Source organism: Bos indicus x Bos taurus, chromosome 10 (genome assembly GCF_003369695.1).
Source record: "Bos indicus x Bos taurus breed Angus x Brahman F1 hybrid chromosome 10, Bos_hybrid_MaternalHap_v2.0, whole genome shotgun sequence".
NCBI lineage: Eukaryota > Metazoa > Chordata > Mammalia > Artiodactyla > Bovidae > Bos > Bos indicus x Bos taurus.
This window is the reverse complement of record NC_040085.1, coordinates 17,767,485-17,792,139: the sequence shown is the minus strand read 5'-3', so window position 1 is coordinate 17,792,139 and position 24,655 is coordinate 17,767,485. Positions and strand designations below refer to the sequence as shown.

The following is a 24,655-nucleotide window of genomic DNA, read 5'->3' as shown; positions in this document are numbered from 1 at the left end:
CATTAATTTAGGTCCTCTCTAATTTCTTTTTTTAATGTTAAGATTTTTGTAGAGGACTTGCATTGTTGCTGTTGTTTAGTCTCTGTCCTGTCCAACTCTTCACGACCCCATGGACTGTAGCCTGCCAGGCTCCTCTGTCCGTGGGATTTCCCAGGCAAGAACACTGGAGTCAGTTGCCCCTCCCTTCTCTAGGGGATCTTCCCAATGCAGGGGTATTTTCTACATGTACAAACGTATGATGTGTAAATAAAAATAGTCCACCTGGTTGGCAGGCAGACTCTCTACCACTGAGCCACCTGGGAAGCAGGGCTACTTGTAACAATTTTATCTTTTATTTCATATAGCTTTTTTACTTTAATTGACCTAAATGCCCAGCATCAAATCCAGAGCTAGGACTAATTGGGTTAAGAAAAATGTGGATACAGGGAATTAATTATGCCCTGAAATAGCCAGAACAGAGCTAGGATACCTGTCAATATGAGAACAGATTTAGTTCAACAGCCAAACAGATGGTACCAACCTCTTGTTTGGGGTTTTGAAAACACTATTTCATTGAGCAGCCTTAGGAAATGGTCTTTCCTGACATTAGTGTCTGTAGGTGGCAAGGACTGGTTACCACTGAGTACCAGGCCATGATTTATGTTTGTTACCCCAGACCTCAGAAGTGAGGACAATTGTCATCTCCTATGTGATTTTTATCTGTCAAATCAAAACTATTCTAGAGTTATTGGAGAGGAATCAAGAAGAGGTCTTGCATACCTTATATTAAATTAGTTCCCAAGCATTTGATAAATGACATTTTAATTGCATTTTCTAATGCTTTTGCTAGCCTGGAGAATCCCAGGGATGGGGGAGTCTGGTGGGCTGCTGTCTATGGGGTCGCACAGAGTCAGACACGACTAAAGTGACTTAGCAGTAGCAGTAGAAATAAAATTGATTTTTGTGTTTGGTGACTGTATCAATGTACTAACAGGTTCTAGCTCTTAAACAGCTTGTTTAGAGGTACTTTGTATTTTCTACATGTATAAACTTATGATCTGTAAATTAAAATAGTTCTGCTTGTCCTTTTCAAACTTAATATATCTTATTTCCTTCCCTGATTTGATCCGAGGCCCTCCATTAGGACAGTGAATAGAAGTAGTGAATAGAAGTACCTGTCTTGTTTGTGATCCTGTAGGGAGTAATATTGACTTTGATATTTTCATTGATACCCTTTATTAGATTTGGGAATTTTTCTTTTATTTTTGGATTGTTGGGAATATTCATCATGCAGAGACGTTAGCCTTTCATCAAATTCTCTTGACTTTTTAAAAGTAAATAAAGTACACTATTTCGGTTTTCATCAAGCAAAGAAAGATCACTTTACCTCATATGGTCAAGATATAATCTTCTAAAATTAAGAATTCTGAAAAGAGCCAATAGGCTAAAAAACTTATTTTTAGATTCTTCATATTTTGGTTTCCATTTTTTTAGTTTTTGTTATTATTTAAAATGCCACTTTGAAATGTTTCGTACAGCCTTCTAAAAAAATAAAGTCAAAGAACCCAAGAAACAAAAACGTTTGTTTTTTTTTCTACCTTTTGCTAATATAGTAAAATAATATATTCCTACATAGCTCAAATGAATTCATTTTTAGTTGTTCCTATATTTTCAATAGTAGTGGGTGTTGAATTGTGTGTGTGTGATCTGCCACATAACAGACTACCAAAGAATATTTATGAATATTTGTTAAATATTTATATGGGAATAATATTTATTCCCATATCATTGGTTTAATTTTCCTCTATCCTAGACTTGTGATGTTTGTTATCTGTTCTTGAATTTTGTCCACAAATATAACCCTCTATTTATCCTGTTGGAGTCTTTTGTTTAACTTGACTTCTATAGTATTGAAATATTGCTTTTGGAATAATTTCAAGAGTTGTTCAGCATAACTTCTTTCACTAAGTTCATGAATAACAACTCATCTATTCATTCAGAAAACAGGTAACTCTTGAGTGCTTTAAGTGTACCAACCTCTCTTTATAAACATTGAATAAACTTTAAATATGGGAAGATAAAAGACAAAAGGAAAACTACAAAGAAGCCAACAACTGAGGATGTGTGACAAAGAAAGTGGCCAGAAACAATGAAAACAATTTGTGGAGTGGTTTAAAACTAAGAAAACACAGATGAAAACAGAGGTCATACAACTAAGATGTGTGTATCTCAGTCGTGTCCAGCTCTGGGGACACCATGGACTGCAGACCACCAGACTCTTCTGTGCATGGATTTACCCAGGCAGGATACTGGAGTGGGTTCAGTTCAGCACAGTTCAGTCGCTCAGTCATGTCTGGCTCTTTGCAACTCCATGAACTGCAGCATGCCAGGCCTCCCTGTCCATCACCAACCACCAGAGTCCACCCAAGCCCATGTCCATGGAGTTGGTGATGCCATCCAACCATCTCATCCTCAGTTGTCCCCTTCTCCTCCTTCCCTCAATCTTTCCCAGCATCAGGGGCATTTCAAATGAGTCAGCTCTTCGCATCAGGTGGCCAAAGTATTGGAGTTTCAGCTTCAACATCATTTATTCCAATGAACACTCAGGACTGATCTCCTTTAGAATGGACTGGTTGGATCTCCTTGCAGTCCAAGGGACTCTCAAGAGTCTTCTCCAACACCACAGTTCAAAAGCATCAATTCTTTGGCGCTCAGCCTTCTTTATAGTCCAACTCTCCCATCCATACATGACCACTGAAAAAACCATAGCCTTGACTAGATGGAACTTTGTTGGCAAAGTAATATTTCTGCTTTTTAATATGCTGTCTAGACTGGTCATAACTTTTCTTCCAAGTAGTAAGCGTCTTTTAATTTCATGGCTGCAGTCACCATCTGCAGTGATTTTGGAGCCCAGAAAAATAAAGTCTGACACTGTTTCCACTGTTTCCCCATTTATTTGCCATGAAGTGATGGGACCAGATGCCATGATCTTAGTTTTCTGAACGTTGAACTTTAAGCCAACTTTTTCATTCTCCTTTTTCACTTTCATCAAGAGGCTCTTTACTTTACTTTCTTCCATAAGAGTGGTGTCATCTGCATATGTGAGGTTGTTGATATTTCTCCTGGAAATCTTGATTCCAGCTTGTGCTTCTTCCAGCCCAGTGTTTCTCATGATGTACTCTGCATATAAGTTAAATAAGCAGGGTGACAATATACAGCCTTGATGTACTCCTTTTCCATTTGGAACCAGTCTGTTGGTCCATGTTCAGTTCTAACTGTTGCTTCCTGAGCTGCATACAGGTTTCTCAAGAGGCAGGTCAGGTGGTCTGGTATTCCCATCTCTTGAAGAATTTTCCACAGTTTATTGTGATTCACGCAGCCAAAGGCTCTGGCATAGTCAATAAAGCAGAAATAGATGTTTTTCTGGAACTCTCTTGCTATTTTGATGACCTAAATCAAATCCCTTATGACTATACAGTGGAAGTGAGAAATAGATTTAAGGGACTAGATCTGTTAGATAGAGTGCCTGAGGAACTATGGATGGAGGTTTGTTACATTGTACAGGAAACAGGGATCAAGACCATCTCCAAGAAAAAGAAATGCAAAAAAGCAACATGGCTGTCTAAGGAGGCCTTACAAATAGCTGTGAAAAGAAGAGAGGTGAAAGGCACAGGAGAAAAGGAAAGATATACCCAAATGAATGCAGAGTTCCAAAGAATAGCAAGGAGAGATAAGAAAGCCTTCCTCAGTGATCAGTGCAAAGAAATAGAGGAAAACAACAGAATGGGAAAGACTAGAGATCTCTTCCAGAGAAGGCAATGGCACCCCACTCCAGTACTCTTGCCTGGAAAATCCCATGGACGGAGGAGCCTGTTGGGCTGCAGTCCATGGGGTCCCTGAGAGTCGGACACGAGTGAGCGACTTCACTTTCACTTTTCACTTTCATGCATTGGAGAAGGAAATGGCAACCCACTCCAGTCTTCTTGCCTGGAGAATCCCAGGCGTGGTGGAGCCTGGTGGGCTGCTGTCTATGGGGTTGCACAGAGTCGGACACGACTGAAGCGACTTAGCAGCAGTAGCAGCAGCAGAGATCTCTTCAAGAAAATTAGAGACACCAAGGGAACATTTCATGCAAAGATGGGCACAACAAAGGAAAGAAATGTATGGACCTAACAGAAGCAGAAGATATTAAGAAGAGGAGGCAAGAATACACAGAAGAACTGTATAAAAAAGGTCTTGACGACCAGGATAATCACGAAGGTGTGATCACTCACGCTCACCTAGAGCCAGACATCCTGGAATGTGAAGTCAAGTGGGCCTTAGGAAGCATCACTACGAACAAAGCTAGTGGAGGTGATGGAATTCCTGTTGAGCTATTTCAAATCCTGAAAGATGATGTTGTGAAAGTGCTGCACTCAATATGCCAGCAAATTTGGAAAACTCAGCAGTGGCCACAGGACTGGAAAAGGTCAGTTTTCATTCCAATCCCAAAGAAAAGCAATGCAAAGAATGCTCAAACTACCACACAATTGCACTCATCTCACATGTTAGTAAAGTAATGCTCAAAATTCTCCAAGCCAGGCTTCAGCAATACCTGAACCATAAACTTCCAGATGTTCAAGCTGGTTTTAGAAAAGGCAGAGAAACCAGCGATCAAATTGCCAACATCCACTGGATCGTCGAAAATACTGGAGTGGGTAGCCAATTCCTTTTCAGGAAGCTAGCCTGATCCAGAGATCAAATTCCCATTGCTTACACTGCAGATAGATTCTTTACCGACTGAGATACCAGGGATATTCACCTTTCTTTTTTTTTTTTTTTCCCTAGGATATTTTAATGATTTATTTTTTAATTTTTTTTAACTTTACTTTTTTTAACTTTTACAACTTTACAATACAATTGTATTGGTTTTGTCATATATCAACATGAATCTGCCACAGGTATACATGTGTTCCCCATCCTGAACCTTCCTCCCTCCTCCCTCCCTGTACCATCCCTCTGGGTCGTCCCAGTGTACCAGCCCCAAGCATCCAGTATCGTGCATCGAACCTGGACTGGAGACTTGTTTCATATATGATGTTATACATGTTTCAGTGCCTTTCTCCAAAATCATCCCACCTTATCCCTCTCCCACAGAGTCAAAAGACTGTTCTATACATCAGTGTCTCTTTTGCTGTCTCATATACAGGGTTATTGTTATCATCTTTCTAAATTCCATATATATGTGTTAGTATACTGTATTGGTGTTTTTCTTTCTGGCTTACTTCACTCTGTATAATAGGTTCCAGTTTCATCCACCTCATTAGAACTGATTCAAATGTATTCTTTTTAATGGCTGAGTAATACTCCATTGTGTATATGTACCACAGCTTTCTTATCCATTCATCTGCTGATGGACATCTAGGTTGCTTCCATGTCCTGGCTATTATAAACAGTGCTGTGATGAACATTGGGGTACACGTGTCTCTTTCAATTCTGGTTTCCTCAGTGTGTATGCCCAGCAGTGGGATTGCTGGGTCATAAGGCAGTTCTATTTCCAGTTTTTTAAGGAATCTCCACGCTGTTCTCCATAGTGGCTCTACTAGTTTGCATTCCCACCAACAGTGTAAGTGGGTTCCCTTTTCTCCACACCCTCTCCAGCATTTATTGCTTGTAGACTTTTGGATCACAGCCATTCTGACTGGCGTAAAATGATACCTCATTGTGGTTTTGATTTGCATTTCTCTGATAATGAGTGATGCTGAGCATCTTTTCATGTGTTTGTTAGCCATCTGTATGTTTTCTTTGGAGAAATGTCTATTTAGTTCTTTGGACTATTTTTTGATTGGGTCGTTTATTTTTCTGGAATTGAGCTGTAGGAGGTGCTTGGGATATTCATCTTTCAATCTGAGAAACATTTCAAAAGGTTGACATCCTGTGGGAGTTTAGCTCTGTAGTTCATTTATTCAGTCAGTAGAGAGGGCTGCATCATTTGGAAACAGCGGTCTTTTCTGGCTGTCAAGGAAAGAAGTTTATGTTTTCCATTGATGTTCCACAGAAAAGTGAAAAAAAAAAAAAAAAGATTTTCATCATCTTTAGACAACTTGATTTTATAATCCTTTGTTTAGTGCATGTGGTAGCCTAAATCTTTTCCATGTACCTCCCTAAACATTGCTTTCCCATTTCCCACCCTGGTTAACTCTTCCCTTCCCTATTCCTTACGCTCTTTTCTCTTCACTCCTCTTTTTCTGCCAGGATCATCCACCTCCACCCTTCTCCACCTCAGAGAGTTTGCTTTCCCTTCTGTCTTTTCTCTCTGTCTCAGCATCTTTGGTGCAGAGCACCTACAAACATGGGCATAGAGGACATAAGGATTAAGGACCATTGTTCAAGGAAGATGAGGAGACTACCATCTGTGTCATCAGTTACTATATCAAGAACAGATGTATTGAGAAATGTGTGCCTAGATGCAGACAGATGCATGATTCCAAGGACCTTTTCAGGATGCTGAGATCCAATGTCCGAGCTGAAGATGTTTAGTTTTCTATCCCAATGTTATTAATATTTCCTGTCCCTCAGAGCAATCACAGCCTACTTTGAAATCTCACATACATTTGCTAGAACATGGATGGGAATTTTTATCTCTTTACAATGCACAGCTCAGTACAGTTTTCTGGGATCAAACAATGTTTTCCACAAGCTTCATGGAACATTAGAAAATGTATTTGAAGAAGAAAAGAAAGAGCAATGGTTCTGGATAGGCACACCATCATGATCAGTTTTCCTTTTCCAGAGCCAGACTTTAAACTTCACAGAGGATGGCAGCACACACCCTGTGAGTTGGGGATGTCTCGCCTTCTTTGGAGGACATTACTAAAATAGGGAAGGAAGACCTAGACAAGGAACTGCTTGATCATTGGCTGACAGATCCTGGCAACAACACACTGCAACAGATACCTGCACTGGTTGTAAGTCTCTAACAGCAGCAGTTGTTTCTGTTCTCTGGAAACAAGCCTAGGAGCAGACACAAGTGTGAGGTCTGAGCCCACAATCCTGATTTGTCCTTGAAATATGAGGCTGGTGAATGGAGTAACTGTTTTTCTGACCTTGGGTAAGTGTTTTGTGTCTACAAGGGATGACTTTGAGGCCAAGGAACCGTAAGGGTCATTTGCTGTCTACTCCTCTCCCTGTGTTTTATTCAGCATTATAGCAATGGAATTGAGAACAGATCTATGCATTGTCTAGGGAGTACAAATTTCTACATGACAGGTTAATTCATAGCCATGATGCGGAAAAGACCTTAGCAGTAAGCAGGTTGGAAGAACTCTCTGGGGTTATTGAGCCAAGGACCCCGAGATAAAGCCTATAGAGTTCTCAGATTCTTGCCGTGTGTCTTTGGTCCCTATAAAATAAGCACCAATAATATTTCTCAGGACATAGATAAAAACACTGGAGTAGGGGTAGGTCCAGACAGTTTGGGGAGTGTTGTGCCCTTGATCCACAGAATTACACTGATTTGTTGTCAGGGGATAATTTTATTTTCTTGACCCTTTAGGGACTGTGATTGATGCTAAGACCACCCAGCCCAGCTCCATGGATTGTGCTGAAGGAGAGGATGTAAACCTGCCTTGTAACCACTCTACGGTTGGTGGAAAGGACTATATACATTGGTATCGGCAAAATCCCAATCAGAGTCCACAGTATGTCATTCATGGCTTACGAGGCACAGTGAACAGCAGCACGGCCTCTCTGACCATCGCTTCAGACAGAAAGTCCAGCACCTTGGTTCTGCCCCAGGTCACCCTGAGAGACACCGCTGTGTACTACTGCGTCCTGAGAGAGGCACACTGGGACAGACGGGGCTGCACCTGTGCAATATCTCTGGTGGGAAGAAGTGGGGACAGAGTGGGGAGAGCAGTCACAGAAGCAAATCTAGAGTCATCTAGAAGGAGAGTCAGAGAGCAGTAAGAGATGAGGAAAATGAAGGGAAAGGAAAGGGAAGAAGATGCATAAAGAAAAGAAGAGAAAAAGGACAAGGAATAAGCACCTAGTTTACTGATGAATCTGAGAAGAATTTTGAGGCATGTCAGAATCATAATTTTAACATAGCAATAAAGTAAGAGGTATTAATAATATTTATGGCTCCTCCTCATGTCAATCAAATGTTGGTTTCAGTGTGCTAGTCCCAACATAAGAAGTGGGAAACATACAAATAATTCTCCTTGTACCAAAGGCTTCTCTCATTTGGCTCCAAGGCCAAGTCTAGACTCTGATGTGTTACAGTTGTTCCGCTTACCAGAAACAAATTGCTCTCTCTGAGAAAGATCTGAAATGTTATTGTTGCTAGTCTAGAACATTCATATTTCCCATGAAGAAGTTTTTTGAAAGAAACAAAAATTAAGTGAATAATAATTTTTCACTTTCTAGGCAGGTCTGGAAACCCTGCCTTTGTAAGGCATTTTCATCAATTTGATAATCCCTAAGCAGCACATGGGGGTTCCCCCGTGGCTTAGCAGTAAAGAATCCACCTGCAATGCAGGAGCTGCAAGAGACCCAGGTTCAATTCTTGGTTCAGGAAGATCCCCTGGAGGAGGGGATGGCAACCCATTCCAGTATTCTTCCCTGGAGAATCCCATGGACAGGGGAGCCTGACAGACTACAGTCTTTAGAGTTGCAAAGAATCAGACATGATGAAGCGACTTAGCATGCAGGCATGCAAGCAGCATGTGGGGCTTACCCTGGTGGCTCAGTGGTAAAGAATCTGCCTGCCAGTGCAAGGGACACAGGTTCCGTCCCTGGTTGGAGAACTAAGATCGCACATGCCTTGGAGCAGCTAGGCCTACGTGCTGCTACTACTGAACCATTCTTGAACTGTCCATCTGAACGTTAGTGTCTGCAGATCACTTTACTTTCAAGGCAGTGAAAATATACAGGTCTTCATCTTCCATCCCTTTTACCCCCAAATCTACTGACAGAGAATCGATATTATTTACAGAGTCTGAGATAAGAGCACAAACTAAAATTGTCTTCATATGGTTTCAAAAGCACTTATTTTTCTCTAAAATAGCCTACTAAAATTAAAAAGCATAATACAAAACTAGTAATCAACAGTTTAAAAATGTGTTTACAATAGAAATTTAAAAAAATAACTTATTCACTTTCACTTTAATAAAAATAAAACTATTACAATTCAATTTTCAATGTCCACCTGGTGGTTAAGATAACTAATATTGCTCTCAATGCAGGCTGAGTCTAAAATAAATATATATAACTTTTAATGTTATCAGTACCATTTTTATAGCATCCATATATATGCACTAATATATAATTTTTTTTCTCTTTCTGACTTAACGTCACTCTGTTTAACAGGCTCTAGGCTTATCCACCTCACTAGAACTGTCTCAAATGCTTTTTTTTTTTATAGCTGAGAAATATTCCATTGTATATAAGTGTGGCAAATTCTTTATCTGTTCATCTGTTGATGGACCCTATTTGTGGGGCAAAAATAGAGACACAGACATAGAGAACAGACTTTGGACACAGTAGGGGAGGTAGAGAGTGGGAAAAATTGAGAGAGAGGCATTGAAACATATGCTTTACCATATGTAAAAGAGATAGCTAGTGGGAAGTTGCTGTATGATGCAGGGAGCTCAACACAGAGCTCCGTGACAACCTAGAGGAATGGGGGGAAGACTCAAAAGGAGGGGACATATGTATACTTCTGGCTGATTCACATCATTGTATGGCAAAAACCAACACAATATTGTAAAGCAATTATCCTCCAATTAGAAATAAATTAATTTTAAAAAATAAAATTTTTAAATAATACTGTTTAGTAGAGCAAAGTGTTCCAGCCAATAGAAGCAACTTCTGATCATGCCGATTCATGAGCAGCCTTCAGAACCACAAGTAAGTGCATAAGAGAAGCAAAAGCTTCATCCTCAGCACTTGTGAGAAACAGTATTTCATTAAGGAAGAATCTACTGCATCCATGCCATGTGAGAGAAGGATGGGGCTATATAATTAAGTTTTGCTTTCTTTCCCCTAAAATTCTCCCAAATTCCTAATCAGGGTCTGCCTTCTCCAAAATGTTCTCAGAAAGTATCCCTTAAGTCATAAAATAATGACCTATTTCCTTCTCTCACTCTACCCCTGCCCGCACATTCTGAGTTGGTTGCAGTGGGAGGGTGGGGCGTCCTGTCAGTGTCACCTGAGCAGGATTTGTTGGGTGAGCTGATTGGCTGCAGGAGCAGGAACGACTTATGACACTCACTCCCTCAGGGTTTAGTTAAGTATCTTGCAGTGAAAATGTCCCAACAAGAAGAGGAAGCATCATGAAGGGGCTAGCAGGCACTGTGCTGGGGATTTTGTTTGCCCAGGTTTGCTGTGAGTTGGGGCTGCCCCACAGGGGATCTGAAGGAATGAGGCACTGCTTTATTGTTGGGGGAGGGAGAGGAGCTGACAAGTCCTGCAGACTTTTTATCCTTCTCATCATCTATGGGGATGGGGAGGGCACTTTCAGGGTTTAGTAGGAGTTACAGTGACCCTCACCAGTGACTTTCTCTTTCCTCATTAGGTGTGCAAGGAGTGGATGTGGAGCAGAGTCCCCCAGCCCTGAGTCTCCAGGAGGGAGCCAGCTACACGCTTCACTGTAATTTTTCCACTTCCTCACAGACTGTGAATTGGTATCTTCAGAACCCTGGGGGCCGCATCATCCACCTGTTTTACATTTCTTCAGGGACAAAGCAAGATGGAAGATTAAATGCCACGACAGTTCCTAAAGAAGGCCGCAGCTCACTGTACATTTCCTCTTCGCAGACCACAGACTCAGGCACTTACTTCTGTGCTGTGCAGCACAGTGCTCCCCAGGCACCTGCAGCCTGTACACAAACCCTCCGTGGGGCTCAGCCCCTCCTCCAGCCACAGTCACACTGTGAGGCCACCACAGGGCATCTGCAATGCTTAATGTTACTCACCTTTATCAGTACAGTTTTAACCACAGACACCTTTTGGCCCTACAGATTATGGACTTTGGTCTTTATCTTTCCTTCTCAGCATGTATCTCCTTCTGCACTAGAAACTTCTAACTGGGAACTAGCAGAGTAGTTGATAAGAGGATAGAATTAAAATAAATATTTGACCACAGCTTCCCAATGGTAAAGAATTTGCCAACCAATGGAGGAGATGTAGAAGACATGGGTTTGATCCCAGGGTTGGCAAGATCCTCTGGAGGAGGAAATGGTAACCCACTCCAGTATTCTTGGGAAACACTGGGAAATCTCATGGACAGAGGGGCCTGGCAGGCTCCAGTGCATGGGGTCTCAAAGAGTCGGACTTACTGAGTGACTAAGTACACACGGTGAACTCAAAAATGTTAAAAAGTGAAAGGAATTAAATGAAATCACTCCAATAAAGATATTATCCAGTTTGTGAGAGGGTGGGGCCTACTGAAAAACTTAAAGCAGATATGAACTTAGAGTTCTAGCTGGCTGAGAAGAGTAGAAGAGGAACTTGAGTTGCCACTGAGCACTGATGCCAGAAATGATGGACAAAACACGGGGCATCATTTTCGCTTCTGTGGCTTCAACTAGGCTGTGAGTTGTGGAGGAGAAAGCCTAGGATATCTCATCAATTAAGTGGACCAAGAAAACTGGATTACAAACAAGCTCATGCACACAGAAACTCCAAGAAAGAAATAGATGTCTGTGGAACTAACTACTTTTTAATCTCTTTAAGTAGGGGTGAGTGGACAACAGCAGGAAAAAAGTGATCAAGAGCAGGTGAAAGAGAGCCCTCAGTCTTTGACAGTCCAAGAAGGAGAGATTTCCATTCTGAACTGTGGTTATGAAAGGGTGTGTTTGACTATCTCCTGTGGCACTGGCAATATCCTGCTAAAGGACCTGCATTCTTGATAGCCATATGTTCAGTTATGAATGAAATGGAAGATGGAGGTTCACAGTTTCCCTCAATAAGAGTGCCAAACAGCTCTCATTGCACATCGCAACTTCCCAGCCTGGAGACTCAGCCACCTACATCTGTGCAGCAAGTGCCAGGTGCTCCCCTGCAACCTGTACCCAAACCTGCAGCTGAGCTGCAGCCACACCCTGCTGTGTAGATGAAATACACAAGCACACACACACACGATCTGCTTGGTCATAAAAATCTTAATATATTTAAGAAAACTGTAATTATATAAAATTTATTCTTCAAAATGGAGATAATACAGAATATCTAGTACAAAGAGATGTCTGTAGAAACTTTCAAATATTTGGAATACATACACTAACTTAAAAATAACCATAGGTTAAAGAAACAATTACTATGACTTTAGAAAATATTTTGAAAGTAAATATTGTGAGAGCACATTATATAAATATGTAGGAGATGCAGCTAAAATAATACATAAAAGGAAATTTATCTTTTAAAATGGTTATTTAACTAAAGAAAAAAGGTTGAAAAACTATCATCTAGGCTTTCAGCGAAAGATGATAGAAAAGTGAATTAAACCCAACATAAACTGAAAGAAGTAAATAATAAAATGTTGGATTGGTGAAATACAAAGAAAGCTATAGGAATAGCCATGAAATACAAAGTTAATTATGTTAAAATGATCGATAAGATTTAAATATTTCTAGGTAGAATTTTCAAGGGAAAAAGAAAAAAAACACAAATTATAAATATAAGTAACTAAAAAGAAAGTTATTCTACAAGTTCTATAATGTTAAAAGGGTAATAAAAGAATATAATTAACAAGTTTATGTCACTGAGTAAGTGTATAGAAGTAAATCTACACAAGTAGGGAAGATTTATTTTTTTTACAAAGTGCAAAGACAATTCAATGGAGGCAACACAGTCTTATGAGCAAATGATGTTGGGACAATTGGATATTCTTGGGAAATAATTGAAACTCGGCCTAAATATCACACCTTATACAAAAATGTGGGTACAGCCTCAAAATGAACCATACATCCAAGTGTAAGATGTAAAATTGCCAAGTCTTTTAAGAAAAACATAAGAGAATATCTTCATGACCTAGGGCTAGACAAAAAGAATTTTGACATGACACCAAGAGCATGATCCATGAACAAACTTAGATTTCATCAAAATTAAAAATGTTTGCTCTGCAAAAAGACACTGTTAAGAGAAGGAAAAAGATAAACCACAGAATGACAGGAAATATTTGCAAAATACATTTTCATCAAAAGATTGTGTTCAGAAAACAATGAACCTTCTAGACTCAGCAGGAAGAAAACAATTTAGTTGAAAACTGGACGATAGATCTACACAGACACTTCATCAGAGAGCTATGTGGTAAGGAAATAAGCATATAAAAAGATGGTCAGGCTAAGTCAAATATCTCTCTTAGTAAATGTCACATTGCCCTGGAAAATATGTGGTTATTTTCAAATATCTTTTGATAGTGATTTCTAACATAATTCCAAGGTGATTAGAAAACAGACTGTAGGATTTCAATACCTTTAGACCATGAAATTTTGCACCTTGTTTTATGTCCCTGGATGTGTACCAGTGTCTCCTAGTTTATAGTCTATGGGACCTTGAATAGAATTTGCATCCTACTATTGTGTCAAGGCTGTATATTGTTACCCTGCTTATTTAACTTATATGCAGAGTACATCATGAGAAACGCTGGACTGGAAAAAACACAAGCTGGAATCAGGATTGCCAGGAGAAACATCAATAACCTCAGATATGCAGATGACACCACCCTTATGGCAGAAAGTGAAGAAGAACTAAAAAGCCTCTTGATGAAAGTGAAAAAGTGAAAGTGAAAAAGTTGGCTTAAAGCTCAACATTCAGAAACTAAGATCATGGCATCTGGTCCCATCATTTCATGGGAAATAGATGGGGAAACAGTGTCAGACTTCATTCTGGGGGGCTCCAAAATCACTTCAGATGGTGATTGCAGCCATGAAATTAAAAGACGCTTACTCCTTGGAAGGAAAGTTATGACCAACCTAGATAGCATTTTGAAAAGCAGAGACATTACTTTGCCAACAAAGGTCTGTCAATCAAGGCTATGGTTTTTCCAGTGGTCATGTATGGATGTGAGAGTTGGACTGTGAAGAAAGCTGAGTGCCGAAGAATTGATGCTTTTGAACTGTGGTGTTGGAGAAGACTCTTGAGAGTCCTTTGGACTGCAAGGAGATCCAGCCAGTCCATCCTGAAGGAGATCAGTCCTGGGTATTCTTTGGAAGGAATGATGCTAAAGCTGAAACTCCAGTACTTTGGCCACCTCATGTGAAGAGTTGACTCATTGGAAAAGACTCTGGGGCAGGAGGAGAAGGGGATGACAGAGGATGTGATGGCTGGATGGCATCACCGACTCGATGGACATGAGTTTGAATGAACTCCGAGAGTTGCTGATGTACAGGAAGGCCTGGCGTGCTGCAATTCATGGGGTCTCAAAGGGTTCAACGTGACTGAGCGACTGAATTGAACTGAACTGAACTGATGCCCAAGGAAGCACAGTGCTTGCCAACCCAAAAGTAGTGAACAGATTTTAAAAAGCCTTTTTTGATTTCTATTTTTTCATCTCTGTTCAGAAACAATCCTTACCAAAAAGAAAAAAAATCAAGTGCCATTCTTATACCAAAGGTGTCCTGCTTTAAAACATTCTACTGAACTTATCTTTAGAAATTACAGAATTAATGAGTGCTGTTTAACAGAACTGTTGTTAGTTCTATCACTAATTCTACCAATAGAGATTCATGAGTATATGATCTCATGAGAAAAATAATAGGAGTTAGTAACTTGGAGCTCCATTGGCACACTCTGTCTTTTAACTGTTTTTTCCCTGTAGCTAACACATTAATAAATTGAATCAGGAAGAGATTGTTGGCAGTGCACACTGAGGATTCTAATGTTTCACAGATTCTAGCTGTTTGCACATCTGAGGGATTGAATCTAAAGTTAGAAGAATATCTAATTTGTTCATTACACCAGAATTGCATAAAACTGGCAACACACTAAGTGATTTTTAAATAAACAAGTAACAAGTGTATACACAATGCAGAACATAGAGAAGAAGCATCCTGGGCACAAAGATGATGAGAAAACTTCAGAAAATAATTCATTTTAGTAGTTAGAACAAAAACTCAGAAAACCAGATCACCCATGGAATAAATACATGATAACTATAAAAGGTAAAGAAAAATTCTAAAAATAGAAGAAAAACCTGAAATAAAGGAGAATGATATGACCAGATGCGGAGGGTGACAAAGTAAAATTTTGTGATAAAATTGATACTGGAAAGGTATTACACTAAAAATTGGAAAACATTTGCATCCATGTGCCAAGGATAAAAGATTTATAAATAGCAGTCAGAATGCAGATCTGAATGTAAGAATAATGCATGAAGTTAATAGAAAAAATTCAGAACTTGTTCATTACTTTGTGTTAGATACCCATTTCTTAAGCAAGACACAAGTATCGCTAAGCACCAAAATGAATCTATATTCATATATACATTCATTTTTGTCACTTTTCTGTACAGCAGAGATGGGCACAACATTGTAAACCAACTACGCTTCATTAAAAAACTGATCTATATTAAAATTATTTCAAAAGTTAAAAAGATAACTGGAAAATCTATTAAAGGATAACTAGTGAATATATTTACAGTATTATTATCTTATGAAATTTAATATTGATTATCAAAAATAACATATTATCAAATATCGATCACATACATCATCAAAGGGATCATTTTAATTTAAAAATATCTCTTTCAAATCAACAAGAAAACAAACAAATTGATAGAAAAGACAAAAGTCTGAAGTAGGTTTTTGACAACAAAAGATATGCAGATAGTCAATAAACATGTCATTCCTATAGGATACATAAGCTGACGTAGCTAATTTACACTGGCAGAAATCAGAATATTGTTATATGTGGGACAATATCATAAAGAGAGCACTGAAGGGCTGGTAATGCTCTGTTTCTTGATCTGAGTGCTGGTTATAAGAGTGTTGGTTTCATGAAAATTTACTAGGCTGTACCCTTATATTACATTTTTTCACATGAATATAATACTCCAATAAAAACTAAAATGATACATGAGGACATCCTACTAATTATAAGGTAACAAGAACTAAAACTGAAATTTAGGTGCTTTCATTCTAGTCTTCCTTTACTGCTCCTGAAATATTTAAGTAAGAACACATTTGTGAAACAAGCATGACTTCCGACCATGGGTAACCCTTCTCTTAATAGACCATAGATGAGAAATGTGTTATTGGTCTTTTTCATCTCTCTGGGATACAAATGTGACTTTTGCCCTTTGGTATATAGTATTAGGACTCCCCTGGCGGCTCAGCGGTAAGGAATCCGCCTGCAATGCAGGAGCCGCAGGAGTCTCAGGTTCGATCCCTGGGTCGGGAAGATCCCCTGGAGAGGGTATGGCAGCCCACATCAGTATTCTTGCCTGGAGAATCCCATGGACAGAGGAGCCTGGCAGGCTACAGTCCACAGGGTCAGAAAGAGTCCATAGAGTCGCTTCATGACTGAAGTGACTTAGTATGCATGCACTCATGTATTAGCAAGGTACTAACCCATTGACATTTGGCATTATTAGGAATGGATGGAGAAGCCTGGTAGGCTGCAGTCCATGGGGTCGCTAAGAGTCGGACACGACTGAGTGACTTCCCTTTCACTTTTCACTTTCATGCATTGGAGGAGGAAATGGCAACCCACTCCAGTGTTCTTGCCTGGAGAATCCCAGGGATGGGGGAGCCTGGTGGGCTGCCGTCTATGGGGTCACACAGAGTCGGACACGACTGAAGTGATTTAGCAGCAGCAGCAGCAGCTAGTAAACATTCAAGGTGTCCTTGATTTCACTATTTTTATGGAAATCAAAGTCAAACCTCACCATTCCATCGGTGTCTTTTCAGCACCCTGAGTGTATCAATGTAGCTAGCTGGCTATCACACCAAAAGAATAAGGAAAATTAATGACTATCTCCAGGAAAACAAGTGATTAAATAAATTTCCTAGAAGCGTCCATTACTGAACTGATGTGGAGGTGAAAAATCAGGTCACAGCCCTGAACATTAATGGAAAGGAGGTTTTAGTAGAACATAGAAAGTTGGTATTTATTGAGCTTACTATATGTCAGGCACTGTAGGATGCATTTCCGATTCATTATCTAAGTTAAATATTAAAACCCTATGAGACAGATTTTACTGTTCCAATTTTTTAATCTTTGAGAAATGAGACATAACTTTCCTAACTGTGAAAAGCATCTTAAACTTTTATTGTCATCCTGAGTGTACTATTTAGAGGGCTCCTTGGAGAAGATTTGGGTATGAGGAAGCACTTGACCCAGAACAGGGTGACTGGATGTCTCAGTGATGGTGACATGATGGGTTTAAACTGGAACCTAAACGGATCTATAAAGAACAGTTCTATGAAGATCTACAAGACCTTCTAGAAATACCACCAAAAATAGATGTCCTTTTCATGATAGGGGATTGGAATGGAAACAGGAAGTCAAGAGATACCGGAATAACAGGCAAGTTTGGCCTTGGAGTACAAAATGAAGCAGGGAAAGGCCAAGAAAATACACTGGTCATAGAGTTTTGCCAAGAAAACACACTGGTCATAGAAAACACCCTCTTCCAACAACACAAGAGCCCACCCTACACATGAATATCACCAGAGGGTTAATACAGAAATCAAATTGATTATATACTTTGCAGCCAAAGATGGAGAAACTCTACACAGTCAGCAAAAACAAGATCTGGAGCTGACTGTGGCTCAGATCATGAGCTCATTATTGCAAAATTCAGGTTTAAGCTGAAGAAAGTAGGGAAAACCACTAGACCATTCACTGGATCATAGAAAAAGCAAATGAATTCCAGAAAACATCTACTTCTACTTCGTTGACTATGCTAAAGCCTTTGACTATGTGGATCGATCGGAAGAAACTGGAAAATTCTTAAATAGATAGGAATACCAGACCACCTTACCTGCCTCCTGAGAAACCTGTATGCAGGTCAAGAAGCAACAGTTAGAACCAGACATGGAACAACAAACTGATTCAAAATTGGGAAAGGAATACATCAAGGCTGTGTACTGTCACCCTGCTTATTTAAATTATATTCAGAGTACATCATGTGAAATGCTGGGTTGGATGAATCACAAGCTGGAATCAAGATTGTCAGGAGAAATACCAACAACTTCACATATGCAGATGATACCACTCTAATGACAGAAAGAGAAGAGTAACTAAAGAGCTTCTTGATGAGAGTAAAGGAGAACACTGACAAACTCAAATTTTAAAAAACTAAGATCGTGGTATCTGGGGTCCCAACACTCAATGCAAATAGATGGGGGAAAAGTGGTAGCGGTGACAGATTTTATTTTCTTTGGCTCCAAAATCACTGCAGAAGATGTCTGCAACCATGATATTAAAAGACACTTGATCCTTGGAAGGAAAGCTATGTCAAACCTAGACAGCATATTAAAAAGCAGAGACATCACTTTGCCAACAAAGCTACACAGAGTTGAAGCTATGGTTTTCCAGTAGTCATACTGATGTGAGAGTTGTACCCTAAAGAAGGCTGAGTGCCGAAGAATTAAGGCTTTCTAATTGTGGTGCTGCAGAAGACCTTTGAGAGTTTCTTGGACAGCAAAGAGATCAAACGGGTCAATCCTAAAGGAAATCAACCCAGAATATTCATTAGAAAGACTGATGCTAAAGCTGAAGTTCCAATACTTTGGCCACTTGATGTGAAGAGCCGACTCATTGGAAAAGACCCTGATGCTGGGAAAGATTGAGGGCAGGAGGAGAAGGGGGTGACAGAGGATGAGATGATTGGATGACAGCATCCACACAATGGACATGGGCTTGAAAAAACTTTTGGAGACAGAGAAGGACAAGAAATTGTGGTGTGCTGTGGTTCATGGGGTTGCAAAGAGTCAGACATGACTTAGAGACTGAACAACAATGCTTCCAGCAAGTATTTATGAATATTTGTTAAATGAACAAAGCATGATTAGTGTAACATTACTCCTATGTCTTCAGTACAATTTTCCTCCATGCTAGACTTGGATTTATTGTTTATATTCTATTGTTCATTCTTCACAATAATAACCCTCTGTTTATACTATCGGAGTCTTTTATTTGGCAGGCATCCCATAAAGTTGGAGGATTGTTTTCAGAGTAATTTAAACAGTTGTTTAATGCAATTTCTCATCAAATTCATGAATAATGATTCATCGGCTCACTCAGAAACCATGTAATTCTTGAGTGCCTATTATGTATCAAACTCTTATAAATATTGAATTACATGGGCTTTGAAGTAAATTTTAAACATAGGAAGGTTAGAGACAAATGAAAAAGAGATCAACAAATGAGAATCGTATGACTGCAGAGGCCTGGTGTGCTGCGGTTCATGGGGTCGCACAGTTGGACATGACTGAGCAACTGAACTGAACTGAACTGAAAGCAAAGATAATTAAAATCTTCTATGGGATATTTAGAACCAAGAAAATACAGATGAGTACAGAAGTATTACAAGTAAGTTGTGTGTATTGTGTGGTAAGTTGTTTCAATCGTGTCTAACTCTGGGAGTCATGGATTGTAGCCCACCAGGCTCCCCAGGCAAGAATACTGAAGTGGGTTGCTAAGCCCTTCTCTAGGGGATCTTCCTGATCCAGGGATTGAACATGGGTCTCTTAAGTCTCCTGCATTGGCAGGTGAGTTCTTTACCACTCACACCACTTGGGAAGCCCATTTACCTTCAAATTTGAGGAGCTTTTCAAAAAGTTGCTTGCTGACTTTTGGTGCAGGTTTAGCTCTGCAGTTCTTCTATTCAGTCACAAGAGGAGGCTGATTCATCTGAAAACAGTGTTTCTGGGAGAAAGGGAGGGAAATGTGTTTTCCATTGATGTGCCCAAAAAAAGGAAAATGACATGCTTTCATCTTCTTTACACAACTTGAGCTTTTTATCCCTTGTTGACTGTGTGTGGTCAAGGATTAAGGGGATCTTAGCCAAATAGCTTAAGCCCTTTCCATGTATCTCCCTAAACACTGCTTTCCTATTTCCTTGCTCTGATTATCCCTTCACTTTTCTATTCCTTACACGCTTTTTTCCCTCCTCCGACTTTTTATACTACTCACACCCACCTCCACCCCACCCCCCACCTACTTTGCCTGCCTTTCTGTCTATTCCTCTGCCTTAGCATCCTTGCTATACAACACCCACAAGCATCAGCATAGGGAATATGAGGATTATGGACCACTGTTCAAAGAGGATGAGGTGAACTCTATCTATGTCAATCAGTTAGTATATTAAGAACAGATGCATGAAAAATGTCTACCTAGATGGTGATAGATGCATGATTCCAAGAACACTTACAAGAGCTCCAAGCTCCAGGATGTGTAGCTTTTAGTCTCAACGTTATTTTTTTCCATCTCCCAGAGCACATCACTGCCTACTTTTGAATCTTCCTTACATTTTCTGGAATGTGGATGGAAATTTTCATTATCTTACTACACAGAGCTCAGTACATTTTTCTGGGATTAAATATTATGCTCTGCAAGCTTCATGGAGCATCAGCCAATTTCTTAAGAAACAAATGAAAGACCAATGGTTGTGCATAGACACATCATTGTGATTGGTATTCCTTTTCCAGAGGCAGACATTAAACTTCAGACATGATTTCACTGTGAGCTGGGGATGTTTCACCATCTTTTGGGGACATGACTAAAACAGGGGAGGAAGACCTAGATAAGGGATTGCTTGATCATTGGCTGAGAAGGTCCTAGCAACAACACAGCGATATCTGCACTGGTTGTAAGTTTTTACTGACAGCTGTTGCCTCTGTTCTCTGGAACCTCCTTAAGCCAAGGATCAGACCCAAGCCTGAACTCTGAGCCCATGATCCTGGTTTGTCCCTGAAGTATGAGGCTGGTGACTGGAGTAACAGTGTTTCTGACCTTGGGTAAGTGTTCTGTGTCTACAAGGGATGACTTGAGGGCAAAGGACCACAAAGAGTTATTTGCTCGCTACTCCTCTCCCTGTGCTTTATTCAGCATTATAGTGATGGAATTCAGAACCAATCATGGATTTGCTAGGGACACAAACTTCTACATGACAGGTTAAACCTTGGCTATGATTCCAGAAGAGTCCTTAGCAGTAAGCAGGTTGTAGGAAATCTCTGGGTTTATTGAGCCAAGGACCCATGGAACAAAGCCTATGGATCTCTGATTCTTGCCACATATCTTTGGTCTCCATAATTTTGTTTTTCAGTCACTAAGTTGTATCCAACTTTTATGACCAAATGGACAGCAGTGTGCCAGGCTCCTCAGTCCTCTATTATCCCCTGGAATATGCTCAAATTAATGTCCATTGAGATGGTGACACTGTTTAACCACCTCATGCTCTAATGCCCCCTTCTCGTTTTGTCTTCAGTTTTTCCCAGCATCAGGGTATTTTTCAATGAGTCAGCTCTTCTCATCAGGTGTACAAATTATTGGAGTTCCAGTTTCAGCATCAGTCCTTCCAATGAATATTTAGGGTTCATTTCCTTTTGGATAACTGGTTTTGTCTTCTTGCAGTCCAATATTGAACACCAATAATATTTTTCCAGGACATACATAGAAACACAGGAGTAGGGGTTAGGGCCAGACAGTTATTAGAGGTTTATGCACTTGATCCATAGAATTATGTTTATTTGTGCTCTGGAACTAAGTTGATTTCTTAACCCCCCAGGGACTGTGATTGATGCTAAGACCACCCAGCCCAGCTCCATGGATTGTGTTGAAGGACAGGATGTAGCCCTGCCTTGTAACCACTCTACCATTGGTGGAAATGAGTATATACATTGGTATCAGCAAAATCCCAATCAGAGTCCACAGTATGTCATTCGTGGCTTACGAGGCACAGTGAACAGCAGCATGGCCTCTCTGACCATAGCTTCAGACAGAAAGTTCAGCACCTTGGTCCTGCCCCAGGTCACCCTGAGAGACACCGCTGTGTACTACTGCATCCTGAGAGAGGCATACTGGGACAGACGGGGCTGCACCTGTGCAGCACCTCTCTTGTGGGAAGAAGGGGGGACACAGTGGGGAAGCAGTCACGAGAGCAAATCTAGAGTCATCTAGAAGGAGAGTCAGAGAGCAGTAAGAGATGAGGAAAATGAAGGGAAGGAAAAGGGAAGAAGATGGATAAAGAAAAGAAGAAAAGGACAAGGAAGAAGTGCATCATTGTTTGATGTGGCTGAGAAGAATTTTGGGAATTATGGGAATACGAAGAATCCCAATTGCAACATACAAATAAAGTGAGAAGCATTAGCAATTTTTCATGGTTCTTTCTCATGTCAATAAAATGTTGGTTCCAGTGTGTTAGTCTCAACCTAAAAGTGAGAAAAATACAAATAATTCTCCTGTTCCAAAGTTTTCTTTCATGTCCGACTCTTTGAGACCTCAAGAACTGTAGCCTGCCAGGCTCCTCTGTCCTTGGGATTTTCCAGGGAAGAATAGTGGAGTGGGTTGCCATTTCCTTCTCCAGAAGATCTTCCTGATCCAGGGATCAAATCTTGTCTCCTTTGTCTCCTGCATTGTAGGAGGATTCTTTACCACTGTGCCACCTGGGAAGTGGTCCAATTCATTCTTTATAATGCTTGTGTACTACTCTGAAATGTTCTATTATTAATTATGCTTACCTTAATAAGTATTTGTTTCTATTACTGTGCTATCCTAAAGAGTGTTTTCTTTATAGAAATTTGTAGATTGACTTTTGTATATATGAGGACACGTCTATTGTAATGAAATTTCTGAACTGGAATGGCTATTTTCAAAACAAGGTGCATTTAATTTTTTTGATAAAGTGACAACTTTCCATTCAAATCGTATAAACAATTATACTTCAAACCAACAGGGAGTGAAAAGGTGTATTTTGCACCCTCTAAAAATTGAGAATTACCAGCCTTTTTCATTTTAACAATTGAAATGTACTTATCTATAGACATCTTACTGATCCCTAGTGCTTTCAGCAACTTTTTCTCTGTATATTGGCACTCTGTCATTCAACCTTGTTCATATGCTTGTTCCCATCTTTTGACCATTTTTTCCATTAACTTAGCTTTATTTCTGTTTGCTAGAATTATTTTGACATCTTACATGATATTTTTACTTTCATATTTACTTGTATGTTTTATTCTAACATACTACCTTTCTTACACTGTCAAATCTATCAAAAATTTATTTCTTTTTAGCTTTAAAATCAGTGTCTTTTAGAAAGCCCTAAAAGTACCTTTTAATCCTTGTTACCATTTAGGGAGTTATTCTGAGATCTATGGTACCTCTTAGAAAGCTAAGCCACAAAGAGATTTTAAAAGTTGCCTATATTTGTCTTAATATGTCTTAGACCCACTGTGATATTTATTTTTAAATCTGCCAATGTCAAGCTCCAAAATCTCAGCATGTGTAGTTCAATCTGGCCTTTCTGGAAGCAACAGTAAGAAGAAAGCCTGAAATAGTGAGTCAACTGGAAAGTCAGTGGAATGAATCACAATTTCCCATAGCTGAAAGTGACACACATTTTAGGGTAAAATGTCAAGTGTTAGAACAAAAGGCATATGTTGTGACTCAAGAAAAGCAATAATCCTTAATTCTGTAAAGAGACATGCTAGTCCTCTAAATATCCAAATAGCAGTAGAAATATCTTTTACTGATTGTAGCAGGATTCTGAAACATCCCTAGCTCCTTATTAGCCACACATTTTCCCCAAGAGAAAAGATATAGAGGAAATTAGAGCACAAGACAGAGAAAGTAATAGGGAGGCATTCTGGCCCTTGATGTGAGTGGCATCACTAACATAATGTTCTTGGCTCATCAAAAAGACTGAGAAATCTATCCTGCTGCACAGGATGTGTACCTAAACGTATATTGCTGTGTTTATACTTTGGAAATTGCTTTGATTTGTGAGTCAGAGATGAAGGAACAGATACTTGTACTCAATCTTGGAAAGTACAATGAGAGGTGCTGTAGCATTTTTCCAATATCAGCATATCCCTCCAGTCATTTTTTCACTCATTTCCTCCTCTTCACAGCCTTTGAGCTCACTTTCTGTTTCCTTACTTCACTTTTCCTGAAACATATCTTTTCATTCCTTTTGTTTATTGAAGTTCTCAGTAATCAGCACAGTACCCAACAAATAGTAAGTGTTCAACAAATATTTATTGAGTAAAGAAATATTTATGACTGATGTTACTAATAATTGCTAGTTCAGTTCAGTTCAGTTCAGTTGCTCAGTCATGTCTGACTCTTTGTGACCCCATGAACCGCAGCACGCCAGGCCTCCCTGTCCATCCCCACTCCCGGAGTCACCCAAATCCATGTCCATTGAGTCAGTGATGCCATCCAACCATCTCTCCTCTGTCGTCCCCTTCTCCTCCTGCCCTCAATCTTTCCCAGCATCAGGGTCTTTTCAAATAAGTCAGCTCTTTGCATCATGTGGCCAAACTATTGGAGTTTCAGCTTCAGAATTAATCCTACCAATGAACATCTAGGACTGGTCTCCTTTAGGATGGACTGGTTGGATCTCCTTGCAGTCCAAGGAACTCTCAAGCGTCTACTCCAACACCACAGTTCAAAAGCATCAATTCTTTGGCGCTCATTGCTAGGAATGCAATAAAATATTGAAAGGGTGAGTTATATCTTTTTAAAAAAT

At 39.8% G+C, this 24,655-nt stretch overlaps 3 gene segments (V, D, J or C); all 3 read left to right on the top strand.

The window, feature by feature from the left end:
- The first annotated feature begins 6,976 nt into the window (after nucleotides 1–6,976).
- LOC113899363 lies at nucleotides 6,977–8,052 on the top strand. The segment is given in 2 exon segments: nucleotides 6,977–7,069; nucleotides 7,514–8,052. Coding segments are annotated over 2 exon segments (453 nt in total).
- Nucleotides 8,053–10,292: 2,240 nt separating this feature from the next.
- On the top strand, nucleotides 10,293–11,064 carry LOC113899380. The segment is given in 2 exon segments: nucleotides 10,293–10,344; nucleotides 10,535–11,064. Coding segments are annotated over 2 exon segments (582 nt in total).
- A 9,752-nt stretch (nucleotides 11,065–20,816) lies between these two features.
- Nucleotides 20,817–22,388, top strand: LOC113899362. The segment is given in 2 exon segments: nucleotides 20,817–20,924; nucleotides 21,695–22,388. Coding segments are annotated over 2 exon segments (432 nt in total).
- Nucleotides 22,389–24,655: the final 2,267 nt, after the last annotated feature.